A 21,444-nucleotide genomic window follows, 5' to 3' on the forward strand; every position below is an offset into this window, starting at 1 on the left:
GAACACTAAAGATATATACAAATTGATATGATGGTTATATCATAATCTTCTGTCATTAGCACCTGTGAGTTTTATTTTAAAACAATGCAGTGGATAGGGCACAATAAAACTTACAGCTAACTATTTATAGCAAAGCAATTCTATTTTGATGAAAGAACAATATATATTTATGTGTTCTTTCAAGAATGGTCTATGAATAAAATGTTAGAAGCTATTATGTTATTGATTGGTTCTTTTAAACATTTTTTTTTTTTTTAGAGCAGAAGAAAGTTAAAGTAAAAAAACCAAAACCTGAATTTCCTGTATATACGCCTTTAGAAAGTACATATATTCAATCTTATGATCATGGAACTTCTATAGAAGAAATTGAGGAACAAATGGATGATTGGCTGGAAAACAGAAACAGAGCACAGAAAAAACAGGTAAATTTTTGTTTTAATTGAGTAAAATACATACTGAAAAGTACATAAAATATAGATGCACAGCTCAGTAAACTATCACATGGTAAATCAAGTTAACCACTGCCAAGATCAAGAAATAGAACATTGCCAGTGTCCAGAAGCCACACTCATGCTTCATCCTGGTCACTACCTTTCTTTTCTTCTACAAAGATAATGATTATCCTGACTTCTAACCATAGATTACTTTTTCCTGCTGTTTGAAGTTTATAACTGGGATCGTCCTGTCTTAGTCCATTCAGGCTGCTGTAACAAAAATATAATAGACTGGGTGGTTTAAACAACAAACATTTATTTCTCACAGTTCTGAAGACTGGGAAGTTCAAGATCAAGATGCCGGCAGATTCGGTGTCTGGTGAGGGCCCTCTTCCTATTCATAGACAGCAGTCTTCTTGCTGTGTCCTCACATGGTGGAAGAGGTGAGAGAGCTCTCTGGGGTCTCTTTCATAAGGGCACTAATCCCATTCATGAGGGCTCCACTCTCATGACCTAAGGAACCCCCAAAGGCCCCACCCCCTACTACCATCACATTGGGGGTTAGGATCGCAACATATGGATGGGGGGACGGACACAGACATTCAGTCCATAACACATTCCATATGTACTGTTTTGCATCTGCTTTCCTCTATTCATATAGTATTTGTGATAGTTATTCATTATTGTGTGTAGCAGTAATTTGTTTATTTTCATTGCTGTATAATCCATTTAGAAATATAGCACAATTTATTTTTGTTGGAGATTGATGTTTCCAGTTTTTGACTATAATGAGTAAGTTTCCTTTGCACACTATTGTACTTTCAGTACACGTATGTGTAAATTTCTATTTTTGGAGTTAAGTTGCAGGGTCAGCTTTAGTAAATAATTCTGAATACTTTTTTTTTTTTCAATGTTTGTATCAATTTATAGCTCAGCAACAGGATCTGAAAACTTCAATTACTTTACATCCTTGCCAACACTGGGTCAAGTCTTTTATGTTTTTAACCATAGAGTTAGGTGTGTAGTCATATTTAATTATGGTTTAATTTGCATAACCTTTGATGAATAAGTTTAAACACTTTCTTATGTTTATTGGACACTGATATTCTCCTATGTGAAATGCCTTTTCAAGTCTTTTTTTATTATTGGGTTGCCTGTGTTTTTCTTACTGATTTGTAAAGAGGTTTTTAATGTATTTCAGAAGTGAATCTTTGCACGTTTTCTGCCACTTTGGCTTGCGTTTTCATTCTCTTAATGGTGTCTTGATGACCAGAGTTATTAATTTTAGTCATCAGTCTTTTCCTTTCCTTTATTTGATGTTTGTGTTGTGTTTAAGAAATCTTTTCCCACTTTGCAGTCATAAAGATATTTCCAAATTTTTCTAGAAGCTTTAGTATTCTACTTTTTACATTTAGATTCATAATCCCCTGGACTTTGTGTTTATTGTAAAGTAATGATCAAGTTTAATATTTTTTCAAAAGTTTTCCAAACCAACTGACCCAATACCAGTTAAAGAAAAGACTCCTCCCTACAGCTCTGCAAATGCCACCTTTATTATAGAACAAGTGTCCATAACCATGTGGTCTGTTTCTAGACTTTCTGCTTTGTTCCATTAATCTATTTCTCCATGCTTGTGCTGATACCACACAATCTTAATTACTGTAGCTATGTACTATATATCTGGTATAGTAATTTTCCAACTTAGTTTTCCTGCTATAAGATTGCCACTTTACATTCACATATAAATTTTTATTTATTTTATTTTATTTTATTTTATTTTTGGCTGTGTTGGGTCTTCGTTGCTGCACGTGGGCTTTCTCTAGTTGTGGTGAGCGAGGGCTACTCTTCCTGGTGGTGCGCAGGCTTCTCATTGCAGCGGCTTCTCTTATTGCGGAGCAGGGCTCTAGGCACGCGGGCTTCAGTAGTTGTGGCTCGTGGGCTCAGTAGTTGTGGCTTGCGGCTCTAGAGCACAGGCTCAGTAGTTGTGGCACACGTACTTAGTTGTTCCGTGGCATGTGGGATCTTCCTGGACCAGGGCTTGAACCCGTGTCCCCTGCATTGGCAGGCGGATTCTTAACCACTGCGCCACCAGGGAAGCCCTCACATATAAATTTTTAAAGTAACTTGCCGTTTTCCACAAATTATTCAGCTTAGATATTCAATTGGGATTACATTGAATATATAGATTAATTTTGGAAGAACTGGCATCCAGACAGTATTGACTCTACAACCCATGAATAAATCCATTCATATAGGTCTTTAAAAAATTATTTTTAATGTGTTACAGGTTTTTGTGTGTATATACTGTACGTTTAAAAAAAATTTATTCCTGGTCATTTAGTGTTTTTAGATGACATTATATATGATATTGTTTTTTTAAACTTCACTTTCCAATTATATTTGCTATATAGAAATACAATTGATTTTTGTATAATAACCTTGTGTCCTGTAACCTTGCTAAATTTATTTTTTAATTTTAACAGTTTCTCTGAGTATTACACTTTTTTTTCTTTTGTGCTAAGGATCTCTAGTACACGTAGAATAAAAGTGATATAAAAGTTTTATTTCATTATTAAAATTATATATTCTTTTATTGTTTAACTGTTAAATGTGATATATGCTGTAGGCTTTCTGTAGCATTTTTTACTGAGACACACTTCACATAACATAAAATTCACCATTTAAAAGTGCACACAGTTCAGTGGTTGTCGTCTATTCACTGTGTTGTGCAACCATCACCACTATCTAATTCAAGATTTTCATCACACCAAAAAAATAAATAAATAACCCTCTGCTTGTTAGCAGTTAGCTCCAATTCTCCTCTCTCCCCTTCCTGGCAACTGCTAATCTATTTTCTGTCTATGGATTTGCCTATTCTAGACATTTCACATAATTGGTATCATACAGTATGTGGCCTTTTTTTTTTTTTCTTTTTTCTTTTCAGTATGTGGCCTTTTGTGTTTTGCTTGGTATAAAGTATTCAGGGTGTGTTATTTAACAGTACTTCATTTCTTCTTATGGCTAAATAATATTCCATCATGGATATATCACATACTGTTTACCCATTCTTCAGCTAATGGATATTTAGTTTGATTCCACTTTGGGACTATGATAAAAATGCTATGAACATTCACATACAAGTCTTTATTCAAACATATATTTTGTGGTTTCTCTAGGGATTACATTAACATCTTAATTTATAACAATCTAGTTAGGATTAATGCCAACTTAGTTTCAGTAGTGTTAAACTTTCCGCCATATAATGTGTTATTGTCACAGATTAAATCTGTATATATTGTGTGCCTGTCAACTTAGATTTATAACTATTGCTTTATGCAGTTGTCTTTTAGTGAGATTAAAAAAGAATTACAAACAAAAATTACATTTATGCTCTTTTGTATTTTTACCTGTGTAAACACAAAAACACCTATCCTGGTGTTTATTTCTTCATATGCCATTGAGTAACTGTCTAATGTCCCTTCATTTCGTTCTGAAGGAGTCCCTTTAAGCACTTGTAGGGCCAGACTGCTAGCAACAAACTCTCTCACTTTTTGTTTATCTGGGAATGTCAAAATTTTTCCTTCATTTTTGAAGGATAGTTTTGCCAGATAAATAATTTTGGTTTGACTGTTCTTTTCTTTCAGCACTTTGAGTACATCATCCCACTACCTTCTACCTTCTGGTTTCTGATTAGAAATCAGATGTTAATCTTATTGATGATCTCTTGTACATGATGAGTTACTTGTCCTTTCCTGTTTTGAAGATTCTTTCTTTGTCTTTAGCTTTTGATCAGTTTGATTGTGATGTATGTAGATGTGGATTCCTGTGAGTTTATCCTTTTGGAGTTCATTGAGCTTCAAATTTTAGAAGTTTTGACCATTATTCTTCAAATATTCTCTCTTTCTCTCTCACCCCCCCTTCCCCTTCCTCCTTTCGCCTTTCTGTTACTCGTATTAAGCATATGTTGATATGTTTAATGGTATCCCACAGGCCTCTGAGGCTTTGCTTATTTTTCTTAATTCTCTTTTCTTTCTGTTCTTCAGACCAGATAATCTCAGTGGGTTTATTTGTCAGTTTGCTGATTCTTTTTCTGCCTGTTCAGACCTGCTGTTGAGCCCCTCTAGTGAATTCTTAATTTGTTATGGCACTTTTCACCCTCAGAATTTCTATTTTATTCCTTTTAATAATTTCTACCTATTTATTGATCTATTCTCAACTAGGTGACACACTGTTCTCATACTTTCCCTTTAGTTTTTTGGGCATGGTTTCCTTTAGCTTGTTGAATATTTAAAATGGCTGATTTAAAGCCTTTGCCTAGAAATCCCAGTGTCTGGTCTTCCTCAGGCACAGTTTCTATTTATTTTTTCCTTTGTTTGGGCCATACTATATTGTTTCTTTGCAGGTATGGCAGTTATCGTTGTTCCTGTTGAAGAATGGGTATTGTGACGGTTATTAGTTGCGACTCTGAAAAAATCAGATTCTCTCCCCTTTCCAGGATTTATTGTTATGTTTGGCTTATTGTAGTTGTTGTTTGTTTGTTTACAGACTTTTCTGTACTAATTCTACAAACTCTGTTTCTTTTGTTTTGTGTAGCCACCGAAGTCTCTATTCAATTAGCTTAGTGATCAGCTAATAATTGGACAGAGATTTCCCTGAATGCCTGTAGCCAAAATTTCTTCCAGTCTTTGGCGTGGGCTCTGTGTATGTGTTGGGGCTCAGCTTCCACACCCAGTCAGGCAGTTGACAATTCTGCCTTAGCTTTTACTTTCTGCTTCCAGAGAGCCTCAAGATCAACAGCAGGTGAGAACTTAAGTCCTTCTCAGGTCTTTTCTGACCATGCTCACAGCCTTGAGCATGCACGTGGCCTAGATTCTCAGAGCATCTTATTCCTCAGCCTTTCTTTTCAAGCTTTTTGGTTAATCTGCTGTTTGCCCAGCTTTTTTCTGTTGCCTCAGGAAGCAGTGGCTAAGATACTAGACAGTAACCATTTTCCCAAAATGCCCCCAGGGAAGAGCTTTTAGCATTAGGCCAGTTTTCAGTTAGGCAAAATAAAGACAAGCCTTTTGATCTTCCAAGGAGCCACGAAACAGATCAAAACAAATGATTACAGTTCCTTGAAAATTAGTTCATTCTGCTCCCTCCACAATCGAGAATATGGTTGTTATTTTCATAGGTAGTGCTGAGCTGTGGAACAGGGAATAAGACTGGGGTAAGTTAATGTAGCCCAGAGGTTGCTGTTCTTATCAAGAATCAGCTGTCTTTCTTTAGTACATGTTACCCATAGTACTGCAAGCCTTTGATTAATTTCCAGAGTTTAGAAAAACTTGATTCTGATAGATTCTGACCTTTTTTTTTTGTTGCTTTTATACAGAGAGTAGGTTTGGAGTTCCTTACTCTGCCATTTTTGTTAACATCACACTGTGAATTTTTAAAATCAAAATTTCTTCCTAGATTTGCTAAGAATTTTTATTTATTAAAAATGAACGTTATAAAATGTTATCAAATATTTTTTGTGTCCGTTATGATGATTATAGCTTTTTAACCTTTATTTTGTTAATGAGATGAATTATATAGATTGTTTTTCTAACATTAAACCACCTTGCTTTCTTAAACCCATTTGATTTGATATGATTTGATAGTACACAGAATTCTAATGTACCTTTAACCCAGTTTTCCCTGATAGTTATATCTTGTGTAACTACAATACAATTTCAAAACCAAGAAATTGACATTAAGTACAATGGCTGTGTATGGTTGTATGCCATTTTATCACGTGTAGATTAATGTAACAACCACTGCAATAAAGATACAGAGCTAGTCAAGATACAAAACGCAAGTACATCACTCATGCTTCTTTATATTCACACCCATCACCTTCCCACCGTCCTTAACCTCTGACAACCATTAATTTATTCTTTCTCAGGAGTTTTGTCATTTTGAGAACGTTATATAAACGGAATCATTCATTGTGTGACCTCTTGAGGTAGACATTTTTTAATGCCTTTTCATTTTTATTCATTTCTTTTTTTTAGTGAGGTGTAATTGGCATATAACAATAGTTTCATATTTACAACATAATGATTCGACTTTGTATGTATTTTTTATTTATTTATTTTTGGCTGTGTTGGGTCCTTGTTGCTGTGCGCGGGCTTTCTCTAGTTATGGCGAGAGGGGGCTACTCTTCGTTGTGGTACGCAGGGTTCTCATTGCGGTGGCTTCTCTTGTTAACGGAGCATGGGCTCTAGGCACGCGGGCTTCAGTAGTTGTGGCACACGGGCTCAGTAGTTGTGGCGCGCGGGCTCTAGAGTGCAGGCTCAGTAGTTGTGGTGCATGGGCTTAGTTGCTCTGTGGCACGTGGGACCAGGGCTCGAACCCATGTCCCCTGAGTTGGCAGGTGGATTCTTAACCACTGCGCCACCAGGGAAGTCCCTCGACTTTGTATGGATTGCAAAGGAATCACCGCGGTAAGTATAGTTAACACCCATCACCACACATAGTTACAAAAATTTGTTTTGTGATGAGAACTTTTAAGATATACTCTCCTAGCAACTTTCAAATATGCAGTACAGTGTTATTAAGTATAGTCACCGTGCTGTACATGACATCCCCATGACTTATTTATTCGTACCGTTTCACCCATTTCATCCACCCCTCACTGCCACAGCCACACCTCTTATAAAAACCAGTCTGGGCCTTCCCTGGTGCTGCAGTGGTTAGGAATGCACCTGCCAATTCAGGGGACACGGGTTCCAGCCCTGGTCCAGGAAGATCCCACATGCCATGAAGCAACTAAGCCCATACGCCACAACTACTGAGCCTGCACTCTAGAGCCCGTGAGCCACAACTACTGAGCCCGTGAGCCACAACTATGGAACCCCGCATGCCTAGAGCCCGTGCTCCGCAACAAGAGAAGCCACTGCAATGAGAAGCCCGTGCACGGCAACAAAGGGTAACCCCCCGCTCACCGCAACTAGAGAAAGCCCGCGCACAGCAACGAAGACCCTACACAGCCAAAAATAAAAACAAATAAATAAGTAAAGTTATAAAAAAAAGAAAAAAACCCAGTCTGTTCTCTTTTTTTTTGAGCTTAGTTTTCTTGGTTTTTGTTTGTTTTTGTTAAGATTCCTCTAAAAAAGTGAGATCGTCTGGTATTTGTCTTTCTCTACCTGATTTATTTTACTTAGCATAATGCCCTCAAGGTCCATCCATGTTGTCACAAATGGTAAGATTTCCTTCTTTTTATGGTTGAATGATATTCCTGTGTGTGTCTGTGGATCTGTGTGTCACATTTTCTATATCCATTCATCCGTCAAAGGACACTGAAGTCCTTTACATACCTTGGCTATTGTAAATAGTCTGCAACAAACATTGGGGTGCATATATCTTTTCAAATTAGTGTTTTCACTTTCTTTGGATAAATACCCAGAAGTGGAACTTCTAGCTCATATGGTAGTTCTATTTTTAATACTTTGAGGAATCTCTGTACTGATTTCCATAGTGGTTGGACCAATATACATTCCCACCAACAGTGCACAGGAGTTCCCTTTTCTCCATATCCCTGCCACCACTTGTTATTTCTTGTCTTTTTGATAATTGCCATTCTAACAAGTGTGAGATGATATCTCATTATGGTTTTGATATGCATTTCCCTGTTGATTAGTGATGCTGAGCATCTTTTCATGTGTTCAGTATGATGTTAGCTTTGGGCTTGTCACATACGGCCTTTATTATGTTGTGGTGCATTCCCTCTATACACACTTTGTTGAGAGTTTTTACCATAAATGAATATTTTTGTCCAGTTTTGTCAAATGCATCTACCCAGATGATCATATGCTTAATCACCATACATCTGTGAGTTTTGCTTTCTTCTTGTAATTGATTTCTAATGTCAATACCATTGTGGTAGGAAAAGGTGCTTGATATGATTTCAATCTTCTTAAATTTAGGACTTGTTTTGTGGGCTAATTAACATCTGATCTATCCTGGAGATCCATGTGTACTTGAGAAGAATATGTATTCTGTTGCTTTTGGATGGAATGTCCTGTATGTGTTATTAATTCAGTCTGGTCTAACGTGTCATTTCAGGCTAGTCTTCCTTATTGATTTTCTGTCTGGATGATCTGCCCATTGATACAAGTGGGGTATTAATGTTTCCTACTATTATTGTATTGCTGTCTACTTCTCCCTTTATTCTGTTAATATTTGCTTTATAGATTTAGGTGCTCAGATTCACTTTTTTTTTTTTTACTCACATTATGCCCTTAAGATACCTCCAAGTGTTTGAGTGTATCAGTAGTGTGTTTCTTTTTATCACTGAATAATGATCCATAGTGGGTTAGTTTGCATGATCTAACATATTATGTATATAGGAGCATACAGTGCATACTCTGTTGTGAGATTTATTCATGTTTCTATAGTTTTCCCTTTTTAGTGCTGAGTAATATTCTATTGTATGGATACACTACAGTGTTTTAAGTTTATTAGTTGATAGACATTTGATTTGTTTCTAGTGTCTGGCCATTATAAATGAGTCTTCTATGAAGATTCATTGTACATGTCTTTGTATGGACTTATGCCTTCATTTCTCTTGGGTAAATACCATGCAGTAAAATGACTGGAAGGTGTGATGTGTGTATATCTAAATATTTTAAAAGTTGCCAAAGTGTTTTCCAGAGTGGCTGTTAATTTTACATTCCCACCAGCAATGTGTAAGAGTTGCAGTTGCTCCACATCTTGGCCAACCTTTGCTGTTAACACTCTTTTTACCATTCTAGTGGATGTGTAGGACTATCTCATTGTGATTCTAATTTGCAGTTCTCTAATGGTTAATAATGCTGAGCATCTTTTTATCTGTTTATTTTTCATTAGAGTATCTTTTTTATGAAGTCTCTCTTCAAATCTATGGCCCATGCTTGTTTTATTATTGAGTTTAAAATTCTCTACATATTTGGAACACTTTTGTCATCTATATGTTTTGCAGATATCTTCTCCTTGTTTATAACTTGCTTTTTTTAATATATAAATTATTTATTTATTTATTTATTTTTGGCTGCGTTGGGTCTTCGATGCTGCGCGTGGGCTTTCTCTAGTTGTGGCGAATGGGTACTACTCTTCGTTGCGGTGCGTGGGCTTCTCATTGTGGTGGCTTTTCTTTCTGCGGAGCATGGGCTCTAGGTGCATGGGCTTCACTAGTTGTGGCACATGGGCTCAATATTTGTGGCGCATGGGCTTAGTTGCTCCATGGCATGTGGGATCTTCCTGGACCAGGGATCGAACCTGTGTCCCCTGCATTGGCAGGCAGATTCTTAACCACTGCGCCACCAGGGAAGCACCCTAACTTGCTTTTTATTTTAGTAATAGTGTCTTTCGAAGAGCAAAAGTTTTAAATTCAGATGTTCAGTTTATTAAGTATTTTCTTTTATACTAAGTTCTTTTCCTGTCCTAATTAAGAAGTCTTTACCAAACCCAAAGTTACTGAGAGTTTCTCCCATGTTTCCATTTAGAAGTTTTACAATTTTAGCTCTTAAATTTAGGTCTGTGAGATTTCAAGTTAATTTTTGTGTGTAGTGGGAGGTAAGCGTTGAGGTGGTTTTTGTTTGTTTGCTTGACATTTAGATATCCAGTAGCCCCATTTGTTAAAAACGTTATACTTTTCCCATTCAGTTGGCATGGGACCTTTGTTGAAAATAATTGACTGTATATGTGTTGGTTTATTACTGGGCTCTCTATTCTGTTTTTTTTAATCTGTATGTCTATATTTACACCAATACAATTTGTCTTGATAATAAGCCTTGAAATCAGATAGTATAAATCCTCCAACTGTTAATCTCCTTTTCAAAATTGTATTGGCTATTCTAGTTCTTTACATTTCTTTATAAAATTTAAAATCAAGTTGTCAATTTGTGCAAAAGATTCTGCTGGAATTTTTATTGCAGTTGAATTGATCTGTAGATAAATTTGGGGAGGTTTTGCATCGTAACAATACTGAGTCTTTTTTTTTTTGGCTGTCTTGGGTCTTTGTTGCTGCACACGGGCTTTCTCTAGTTGCGGCAAGTGGGGGCTACTCTTTGTAGCAGTGCCTGGGCTTCTCGTTGAGGTGGCTTCTCTTGTTGCAGAACACAGGCTCTAGAGCGCAGGCTCAGTAGTTGTGGCACACAGGCTTAGTTGCTCCACAGCATGTGGGATATTCCCGGACCAAGGCTCAAACCCATGTACCCTGCATTGGCAGGCAGATTCTTAACCACTGCGCCACCAGGGAAGTCCCAGTATTGAGTCTTTTGATCCATTAACATGTATATCTCTTATTTTATTTAAGTCTCCTTTAATTTCTCTTAGAAACATATTTTGTCAAATTTATACCTAAATATTTCATATTTTATACTATTCTGAATTGTATTTTTAATTTCAGTTTCTGATATGAGTATATCGAAATACAATTAATTTTTGTATATTAACCTTTTATCCTGTAACTTTGCTATGCTCACTTATTAGTCCTAGTAGCTTTCATGAAGGATAGGTCTACAATTTTGTTATATTTTAATGTTTTTGTGTCCTCTTCATATCAGGTAATACTGGCCTCATAGAATGCATTGGGAAGTGTTCCTTCCTCTTCTCTTTTCTACAAGCATTTGTGTGGAATTCCATCTATTTTTTTCTTAAGGTAGCTTTGGCTGTTTTTCTTTTTGAAGGGATTTGACTGTTTTATCCAGGTTGTTGAATATACTGGAATAAGTTGTTTATAATATTCCCTTATTATCATTTTAATATCTGTAGTGATGTCTCTTTCATTTCTGATATTGGTAATTTGTGTCTTCTTTTCATTTTTTTTTTTAAAGAGAACGAGGAGGGGGAAGAAGGAAATACTGGGTGTTGGGGACTGCAGTTTTTTAAAAACTTTATTTATTTATTTTTGGGTCTTTGTTTCTGTGCGTGGGCTTTCTCTAGTTGCGGCGAGTGGGGGCCTCTCTTCATCGCGGTGCGCGGGCCTCTCACTGTCGCAGTCTCTCATTGCGGAGCACAAGCTCCAGGCGCACAGGCTCAGTAGTTGTGGCTCACGGGCCTAGCTGCTCTGCGGCATGTGGGATCTTCCCAGACCAGGGCTCGAACCCGTGTCCCCTGCATTAGCAGGCAGACTCTCAACCACTGTGCCACCAGGCAAGCCCCATGTCAGATTCTGTTTTATTTTTGGTCAGGGTCTCTAGAAGTACATCCATTTTACTGATTTTCTTTAGAAATCAGCTTTTGGTTTCATTGATTTTCCTCTGTTGTTTTTTAGTCTTGTGTTCATAGATTTCCGCTATTAATTTTTTCCTGTCTCCTACTTATTTGGGGTTTAATTTGCTCTTTTTCTAGTTTCTTAAGGTGGATGTTTAGGTCATTGATTTGAGAACTTCCTTCTTTTCTAAGTATTAATGCTGTAAGTTTTTTCTGAACACTGAATTATTTAAATGTAGAGCTTTATATTTGGTATTTTTAATATTTATACATTTGTATTTTAGCTGTATCCCACAAATTTTGATATTGCGTATTCATTTTCATTCAGTTTGAAACAGTCTAATTTTCCTTGTGACTTCCTCTTCAACTCATGTTTATTTTCCTAAAAGATAGGTATTTCCAGATATCTTTCTGTTACTGCCTTCTGTTTGCATATAGTTTTTTTATTATTTAAGTTTACCATTTTAGGAATTTGGGATGAGCATTTAATTCATCTATATTTAGTATAATTAGTGATATTTTGGGGTTCAAATTTATCATCTTAGTATTTGCTTTCTATTTGTCCCTCTTTATCTGTTTCCTCTCTTGCTTTCTTTTGGATTAATTTTAAATTTCCATTTCTCCCTTCTATAAACTTGATGTCATTATACACTCTTTTAGTCTTCCTTTTGTGGATAATATGTAGTATTCAATATGCCTCTTATTATAGTCTTGCATGAGTTTCTGTTGCTACTCCCCAGACAGTAAAATGACCTTTGACCCTTTACTTCATCTATTTTGTGTGTGTATTTTGTGTGTTATGTGTTGAGCTGTGTCCCCCTAAAATTTATATGTTACAGCCCTAACTCCCAGTACCTGAGAAAGTAACATTTGTAAATAAGGTCATTGCATATGTAAGTAGTTAAAATGAAGTCATACAGGAGTTTTTTGTGTGTAGAACTGTGTGATGATACAGCATTTCATTTCCTGGATTCCTTTGTTTCAAAGCCTGTATTCTTTTCTCATTAGAATTTTTACCTATGGTTTCTTTGGTTGAACTGACCGAAGAAATGTGCACACCTTATACTCTCAGTAGATATTTGTTAAATTGATCAAGTGTCCAGAGTAATTTATCATGGTGACTTCTGCTGAGAGACCATAATAATGGGGGGAGTGGGAGACAAAATACTGGATTCTTAAGATTTGAAGACCTAAGTTCTAGTTTTAGCATCACTGTTTATTACCTATATGATCCGGGTTTTTGTTTTCTTATTACTTAACACCATACAAAGAGTGTGAAATTATCTGATCTTTCTACCTTAGAGATAAAAGTATGTATGTTAAAACATTTTGTAAACTGAGAAACCCTAAACCAAAATTTTCCTTTTACTCTAGCCTTCTTTGGGATCTTCCTGTTATTTTCAGAGTTTTCATCTACATTAAAATTTTTCTTTTGTCCTTTTATTAGTAGAAACCAAATGAAGAGAAATATATGTCCCAGTTGACCTCTCTGCTGTTTGTATTAAGAAGTTGACTTTGTTCAAGAGCTTCTCCAATCATCTCCCTAACTCGTTTTTGCTTTGTCCAGTATATATTTGGAAAGGTTTTAAGTACCATGTTTGTAAGCTGTCACAAAATATTGCTGTAAAATGATGTAATGGAGAGATGAACTTCTAGGAATGGTTACCCTGGGCATATGACATGGTGGCAAATGACCGTAGACAGAGGCTATACCTCTGTATAGCTCATATAGACAAATTGCATAAGGAAAATACCATAGCAGAAAGCTAGCTGTTGACTTTACTGATAATTCCATATCAAATAGGGGAAATACAAATTTTTATCATTATCATCATCATTCTTGACATCTTGTGTCAGATATTGTCCTATGTCCTACTGAACATTGAGTTGCTCATTTAACTCTCACAACCCTGGTAACATTTTTTCCATTTTGCAAGGGGTGTTTGATTATTAGGGGCACTGTACAATATTTAGTTCAATCATATTGTTGTTTTTTGTTATTTAGGGTAAAAACATTCAAATATCAGGAATTTTACATGGCTCAACCAGTGTAAGTATATTAGGCATGAATCCATCTATGGAATTTCTTAACCTTCTTAAGCTCTTGAAAGGGTCAAACCCAGGTAATTTCTCCCAGAATTTGCCACAGCTTTCATTAGTGGCAGTGCCTGTAGCACTTTAAAGCAATAAGTAAAAGATGACAAATATCCAAATAGTAGGAATATTAGATAAAAAGTGAAATACGAAAAGTTATTTCTGATTATAATTGCCCAACATTATAAGTTAAGTTGGTGATAGTAATTTTTTTTTCAATTTTTGAAACAATGTAGTTAAGTATTTTAAGTCCAATGAGCAGATGTCAAACATTTTTTGTGCGAAAACAATCCATGTATATGATTAATAAAAGTGAGGTTTTAATGAGTCATTGGTAAGTCAAACAAAATAATTTTCCACCATAAATACTATAACAAATAAACTCTTCTAAAATAAAATAGTTTCTTCTTTTTCCCTCTGGTGACCTAGTGGTAATGTTCTGCAGTGTTTTATGTAGGAGACTTGGATTTCATTCCTGTTCTCGTTATCTCTCTCCCTGGGGCTGCAATGAATAAAATAAGAAATAAAATCACTATCCTGCATCCTTATTGCCATAGGCTGTACCCATGTCAGATTTCATAAACTAAGCTAGATGGGGCCTGATTAGTATTGGGATGGAAGACCTCAGAACAAAGTCTGTGGAACACACATCTTCCATACAGCCAGTATTTCATCTTCCTTGAACTCTTGTCTTGCAGTCATTATTGCACTTTACTCTTTGATTGATTTACTTGCTGTAGGAAAAAAGAAAAGAAAAGGTCTTTAAAGTAAATGCATTTCTAGTAATTTAAATCAATGAATTTATTTATTTTCCCTTTTCAAACTTGAAAGACTATTTAGTTTGAAAGGTGTTTGGCTATATTTTTGAAAAGACAGTATTCCAACCAGCAATGTGTTTTATTGTCTAAAAATTTACTATCTCAGGGACTTCTCATTTTATTTATCTCTGTAAAGTGTTCTTTGTTTCTATTTGTTTTGAGAGATAGTGTTGCCCTTGTTTTATAAAAAATATACAACACATGAAATTATTTTTTAAAACACATATAATGTAATTACGTGAAGATTCAAAACTTAGAATTGTTTTCTTGTTCCCTTTAAAACCTAGATTATCTGCATACTCTGTAACTTTAAATTTTAATTTAAAAAAACCTCGAATATCAGTAATTTAAATCAATTAGATCTTTGTGTAGGTGTATATATAAAATACAATGCATATAATTCAGTTAAAAATGCACTTGTGTTTTAACAATAAATAGACCCAATCTACCTATACCTGTTCCTCCCAACACACACACAAACACACCTTGCATAATTACAGGTGGTACACATGCACGCATATGCACACACACACTCAAACATTGGCGTACCTAAGTTCCCTAACACACTGGTTTTCTTTTCTTTTCTCTTTCCACCTCCCTCCCTCCCTCCCTCCCTCCCTCCCTCCCTCCCTCCCTCCCTTCCTTCCTTCCTTCCTAGTGACATTTTACACATAACCCCAATATATGAAAGACAGCTACAAAAGGCTGAGCTTCTCTGCTTAATGTCAGAATGAGGGAGGCTAGAGTCCCATCCGTATGGCCTCTTCCTCACCCCATTGAGGCAAGGCATCTTGGAAAAACCCTGAAGTTCTAAGAAACATGGCTGCCCTCCTCAGTTTCACATTATTCCATATACACAAAAACTTAATGTGTTTTTTTTTTTAATTAATTATTTGTTTATTTATTTTAGGCTGGGTTTATTTATTTTAGGCTGGGTTCAGTCTTCATTGCGGTGGCTTCTCTTGTTGAGGAGCACAGGCTCAGTAGTAGCAGCACATGGACTCAGTTGCTCCACGGCATGTGGGATCTTCCCAGACCAGGGCTCGAACCCGTGTCCCCTGAGTTGGCAGGCGGACTCTAAACCACTGCGCCACCAGGGAAGCCCCAAAAACTTAATGTTTTGAAAGAGTTATGGTGAGTACAGAAAAGTGAGTAAATAAAAACAACAGAAACAAAATCAGATTATTGTCAGAAAAAAGATACTTGAGTAGGTGTGTGAATGTAAACAAGAGAAAGTTATTTAAGTGGAAAAGGGCATGTATCTTCATCAGGAAAACAACTTCCAGAATGCTGTTCCTATTTAAACATGTTGATGGTAACACTTAGAGCTGTGAGCATGGGCCCGCGAAGTATTCAACAATGACTCTTGGTGGTTTCTTATTCTGCCCTTATGCCACATCCTCTTCATTTATGTTTAGAATGACTCCAAACCAAAATTAAACCCCCAAAGTCATAGCAGTCAAAGATGGGTGGCATATTTTTCTTTATAAAATAAAAAACCATTTATTTATATTCTGGAGTATTCCAGGATTGATCTAGTTTATATTTTAGTAGCATTTAAGAGAATATTCCCTATTTGTCATCAATGATTTTTCAGGAAGTCGTTTTTTAAGTATTTCACAGTGTTACTGCTTTTAAACCAGCCATGCTTATAAATATTTTTAGAATACCCCATGGTACTGGTAGGTAGGTGAATTTTTAAAAATTGATTCCTTGGAGGGAAAAAAGAAGCCTCAATTTGTAGCATTTGCCAATTTTACTGGTAATTTACTCTCATCGTGGCTGATTTGAAATTATCAACATGAAGTCACTGAAAGTGGAGTTGGGAAAAGATGTGGAGCAGTAGTTTACCATTCTGTAATATTTCCATCATGTAGATACACTAGATGTGAATATCCTCAAAGGATACATAATAATAAAATGTAAAAGAGGAAGCAATGAATTTTGACTATTACCTTTTTTAGTATAATTTAATTAAAAGCTTATATAATCTAATTTTTAATAATGGATACGTTTAATAACTGGCTCACACAGTTCCTGAAACTTTGGCAATTGGCGCTCATGAGCTGGTGTAAGTGGGCTCCAGCACACCACTGTCCTTGGGAAAACTCCATTTCTTTACCTTTTACTGTATGTCTGATTCAGCCATCCTTCATCTGTCTCCAGGATTCACTACAGTTATGCAAATTATTTGACTATTGGTATTTAGGGGATACATAGAGAATATAAATATCAGCCTGTTTTCTTTCTTCTTTTTATCAGTTTGTCTCTATTATTAAGGCACCTATTATATTATCCTGAAGTCATTTAATATCGTACCTTCCTGTTACTTGCCTAGCAAGATGACTTTAAACCATTCAGAATTATTATCTTTCCCATGTCTTAACAACAGAACCAAAAGAAGCGATCCCTAAGTACATTGGAGTATTGGTGAGATTTTTTTGTTGCTAGATCGTCACCTACCTAAAACTGCCTAGATAGATCTGTTTTATTTGTAAGAACAGGGTTTTCATTTTAAAAGCTTTTTAATGTAATTAGTTTGATAACAGCTGAAGTCTCCGGTGAAAGGTCCCAGTCTGTTACCCAGCAGTTAACTGTTTGTGTTCATCGTTGATAATAGCAGCTTGCCACTGAATATTTTCATCATTCATTAGTTTACCCTTTAATAAAATTGTTTTACATACATTTTCTAAAGTGTATTATATTTTCAAAATAGTTTGGCCATGGCCATATTAGATCTAGAATATCTGCCTTTTCCAAAAGATAAATTTGAACTTTGCCTGTTAGAAAATCTTATATTGTGCTGAATTGACCCTTTGTATTAAAGCTGTTTCTCACTTAAGTAAAGCTTCAGGAAGAAAAGGAAAACTCTTTTTAAACATTGTCTCTGACTATTATAGACTGGATAGCAGAAAAGACATCCCAATGAATGATTTACTATATGGTGCTGTTAAAAGTGCATTTCATGGTTTTCTTGATCATCAAGACAGAAAATGGCCAGTATATTTGAGAGCACGAAAAACTGAGATATTTATGTGTCTGGTAGTCTTATTTTATTAAAATCCTGTTTTAAGTCTACTAAAATCACTTTCAACAAATATTAAACACCTATATTTTATAAGATTCTTTTAGAGGTAACTTGTTTGATAACACTAGAGTACAAAAGATGTCAAATCTCTCAGTTTTTCCGAAGAAATTTCTGACTTTAAGCCCTTCCCCATCAGGGTCTGTGAGAAGTCCACTGTTAGTCATTCTTTGGGCCCTGGCCCCTTTCCCAGTTGTCTCTCCAAAAAGAAGTCACTCGGTCTGAGATTACTGCTTTGTTGATTATCTGAGAATGCCCTCTAATTTCTTCTGAAGTGAGTCCCCTTTGCTTGTCCTCCTGGTTTGGCCAGTGTGGTGTCTGTAGTCTCTGATACAGCAAGAGGCCCACTGGCAACTGCTCTCCTCATGCCAAGCTAACCAGGGGCCTCGCCACCGCTCTCAAGCTTGCCTCCAAGTGCAAGTATGTCATCATATCCTGTTACCAATTTTAGGAGCTCTTCTGTCCCCCCAGTTGTCTTGCCCTTTTCTTCAACGCTTCCATTTGCACTCAGATTTTCTTTTCCACCCTCATCTCTTCACACACAATTGGAGCCTAATGGCTTCTGTATGCACTGGATAGTCCTGAACTAGGACACATTTCTTTTAAGCAGTAAAAAGTAAACAATACAGCAGGTTTTTAGATCCTGCTGTATTAAATTCTTAGTAACTCATTTTGTTATAGAAGTTTTCTCTGAGTGGGAAAAAAGAATGAATATCACAGTCTTCAGTTTTACAGACTAAGATAAAATGAAAGCACAACATAAGAAACTACTTTTGTGTGGACTGAAATATGTACACCAGATTTATATATCAGTTTGTGTATATCCCATTCATGCATATATTCAAGTACATACGTGAGTAGACAACAAAGAATACTATGAGAATTAAATGAAACATATGTAAAAGTGGCAGACATATCGTAGCCCTTCAATAAAATTAATCTTAATTAGATAATTTTCTAAAAGAATTAGTGGTTTTATGGTTCAGGTGGGTGATTACCAGCATGTGTTATTCTACCAATATTCTCTAACACTGCCTTTAGTTTCATAATGTCTTAAGACTTTTTCCTAGATAGCTGAGAAACTTCTTTTTAAACAGTCATTTATTTTGTGATGGCTATTTGACTTTAACTTTTATTTATAAATTTGTTTTCTTCTTAGAAACTTTCTACAATGGCAACAGTTTACAGTCAATTTGAAGAATGCTAAGATAATTGATAAGTCTTTAAAATGGGTCTTTTGTTAAGCCCAGCTACCTTATAATTAATGACTGCTACCACACCACCTGCTTTCTTCTGCCTTGAGTCTTATCACATCGATGTTGCTTTGAAATCTGAGAATCCTTTCCACTTCCTGACAACTGATATGCTACTAGTTTTAGTCCAGCATTATATTACTGATTAGCTGAATACTATTTCCTGGGTTTTTTCCCTGTATCTCTAAATAAACCACTTTTGTCTCAGGATTATGATGTTATAGAAAAAATACTTAAGTTAGATTTTTTTTTTTTGGCAGAGGGAAGGAGATCATAGAGAAGGTGAATCATAGTATACTAAATGCTTTCTAAAAGGAAAATTTTGATAATATTTAAAATATAATTAGGTATACCTATGGAAAGAGAGTTTTTAAAAATCCACATTTGTTTCTCATCTTCCTTTTATAATGTAAGGGTTTTTTTTCTGTATACTGTAGTATAGGATTTAGTTTTTGTGCTTTGTATTGTTTCCCTTGCATCCAGTCTTATTAATAATATAAGTACGTATTTTTAGGAATAAGCTGAGATATAATTCTTATATTATAATTACCTGGGCACTTATATTGTTCCTCTCCTCCACTATAAACCACCTGATGGATGTGCTCATACCCTTTTAATTTTATATCCCCTGTAGTGTCTATAGGGTAAATATTAATTGAATTGAATTCACTTGTTGAATTAAACTGATCCCACTAATTTATTTCACTCCATCACTCAATACCATTACATGTTCTTATCCTTTGTGTGTTTATCTTTCAAAAGATAATCTTACTTCCATGAGATTAAAGTTCCTGGGAGTATCTCACTATATTTGCCACTAGGAGTCACAGGGATAGGGCCAATTTATTTTGATACTGGATTAGATTCAACTTTCTGGACCAGAAAAGCAGTTTTCCAGCGTCGTTCTTTTAAGAAGAGATAACTCTGATACAACGATATGGTTAGTATTGAGAAAATAATAACTCCCTCTGCCTGAATAAAATGCCCACAAGGCCAGAGTGTGTTCCTGATGGCTAATTTATTCATTTGTCGTGTGGATCAGTCTACTCCCATAAATGTGATCAGTTTATTCTCTCCCATGCTTAATCTATAGGTTAAGCTAAATTACATGTAGAAGAAAGACCCTTTATCAATATACCATGAAAATCACTTTCTCATGACTCAGAGATACTCAAAGTAGAGAGGAGAAGTGAATTCTTGGAAGAAAGACATGTTGAGCAAAGACACAAAGGTACAGACATTTCAAAACATGTTCAAGATGAGATGGCAGAACATTGTGTCTGGCTTCCAGAACACAGTGGGAGTAGACTGTGACCTAAGGCTGGAAGGACAGGTAGGTAACAAAATACACACGTTTTTGAATGCCAGGCTAAGAAGTTTACATTTTATATTTTAGGTAGTAGGGAATCTTTGGATTTTGAGCTGGAAGGAGTGAGGTGGTGATGTGCTCTGATTTTTCTTTTTTTTTTTTCCTGGCATGCCATGCGGCCTGTGGGATCTTAGTTCCCCAACCAGGGATTGAACCAGGGCCCGGCAGTGAAAGCTCCAAGTCCTAACCACTGGACTGCCAGGGAATTCCCAATGTGTTCTGTTTTAGAAAGACGACTCTAGCAGCAGTAGACTGAAACTGTAGAGTGAGAGTAGAAAGAAAAGAAATTCCAGAAATGATACGGAAATAAAGTTCAGATTTGCCTGTAATCATAGCTAACTAGTCAGTAGTGGAGCCAGGGCTTAAATGGTCTGTCTGACTCTAAAACCAATACACTGTGCTCCCCTACAGTGTAAATGTGGTCACCCCTCAGTATTCCGAGGGGACTGGTTCCAGGACACCACTCCCAACCCCAGGACACACAAATCCACAGGTGCTCAAGTCCCTTTATTTGTGTAGTATTTGCATATAACCTATGTACATCCTTCTGTATACTTTAATCTCTGGATTACTTATAATACCTAATACAATGTAACTGCTATGTAACTAGTTGTAAATACAATGTAAATGCTGTGTAAACAGTTGCTAGCATGCAGCAAATTCAAGTTTTGTCTTTTTGGAACTTTCTAGAATTTTTTTTCTGATTATTTTCAATCCGGAGTTGATTGAATCTGCAGATGTGAAACCCACAGATACAGAGAGCCATCTGTATACTGTTATTATAATTATTTAAATGTCTGTTTATTAGGAGAGAGAACCATGACTTTTCATTTTTATGTCCCAGGGTCTTAGCACAGTGCCTAAAAAAACAGTGGGAACTTCATTAGTTCAATCAATAAACATTTATTGAGCACCTACTAGGCATTGTGCTAGGGTGTGCATATGATTCAGCTCTAGTAGATTACTGCCAGTTTTCCGAAGTAATTATAACCAATGTATGCATACACACCAATTTATGAGAGTTCCTGTTGTTCCATATCCCTGCCCACAGTTGGTATTTATGTCTTTTTTTCATTTTAGCTCTTCTAGTGGGTAGTATACCAATGCGGGTTTTTTAAACAATTTTTTTTAATTGAGGAGAAATTCATATAACATAAAATTAACCTTTTAAAAAAGT

The 21,444-nt window shown here is 35.9% G+C and overlaps 1 protein-coding gene across 1 annotated transcript in view; it reads left to right on the forward strand.

Moving 5' to 3' along the window:
• The window catches only part of DNAJC1 (DnaJ heat shock protein family (Hsp40) member C1), a 203,067-nt gene that overhangs the window by 115,609 nt on the left and 66,014 nt on the right, over positions 1 to 21,444 (forward strand). The window contains exon 8 of the mRNA XM_022580478.3: positions 259 to 422. Within this exon, the coding sequence (XP_022436186.1) occupies positions 259 to 422 (164 nt within the window). The remainder of the gene's footprint in view (positions 1 to 258; positions 423 to 21,444) is intronic.

The sequence above is a fragment of the Delphinapterus leucas genome, chromosome 2 (assembly GCF_059928025.1).
Source record: "Delphinapterus leucas isolate spDelLeu-1000000601 "Yukka" chromosome 2, BTC_Dleu_Yukka2, whole genome shotgun sequence".
Classification (NCBI taxonomy): Eukaryota; Metazoa; Chordata; class Mammalia; order Artiodactyla; family Monodontidae; genus Delphinapterus; species Delphinapterus leucas.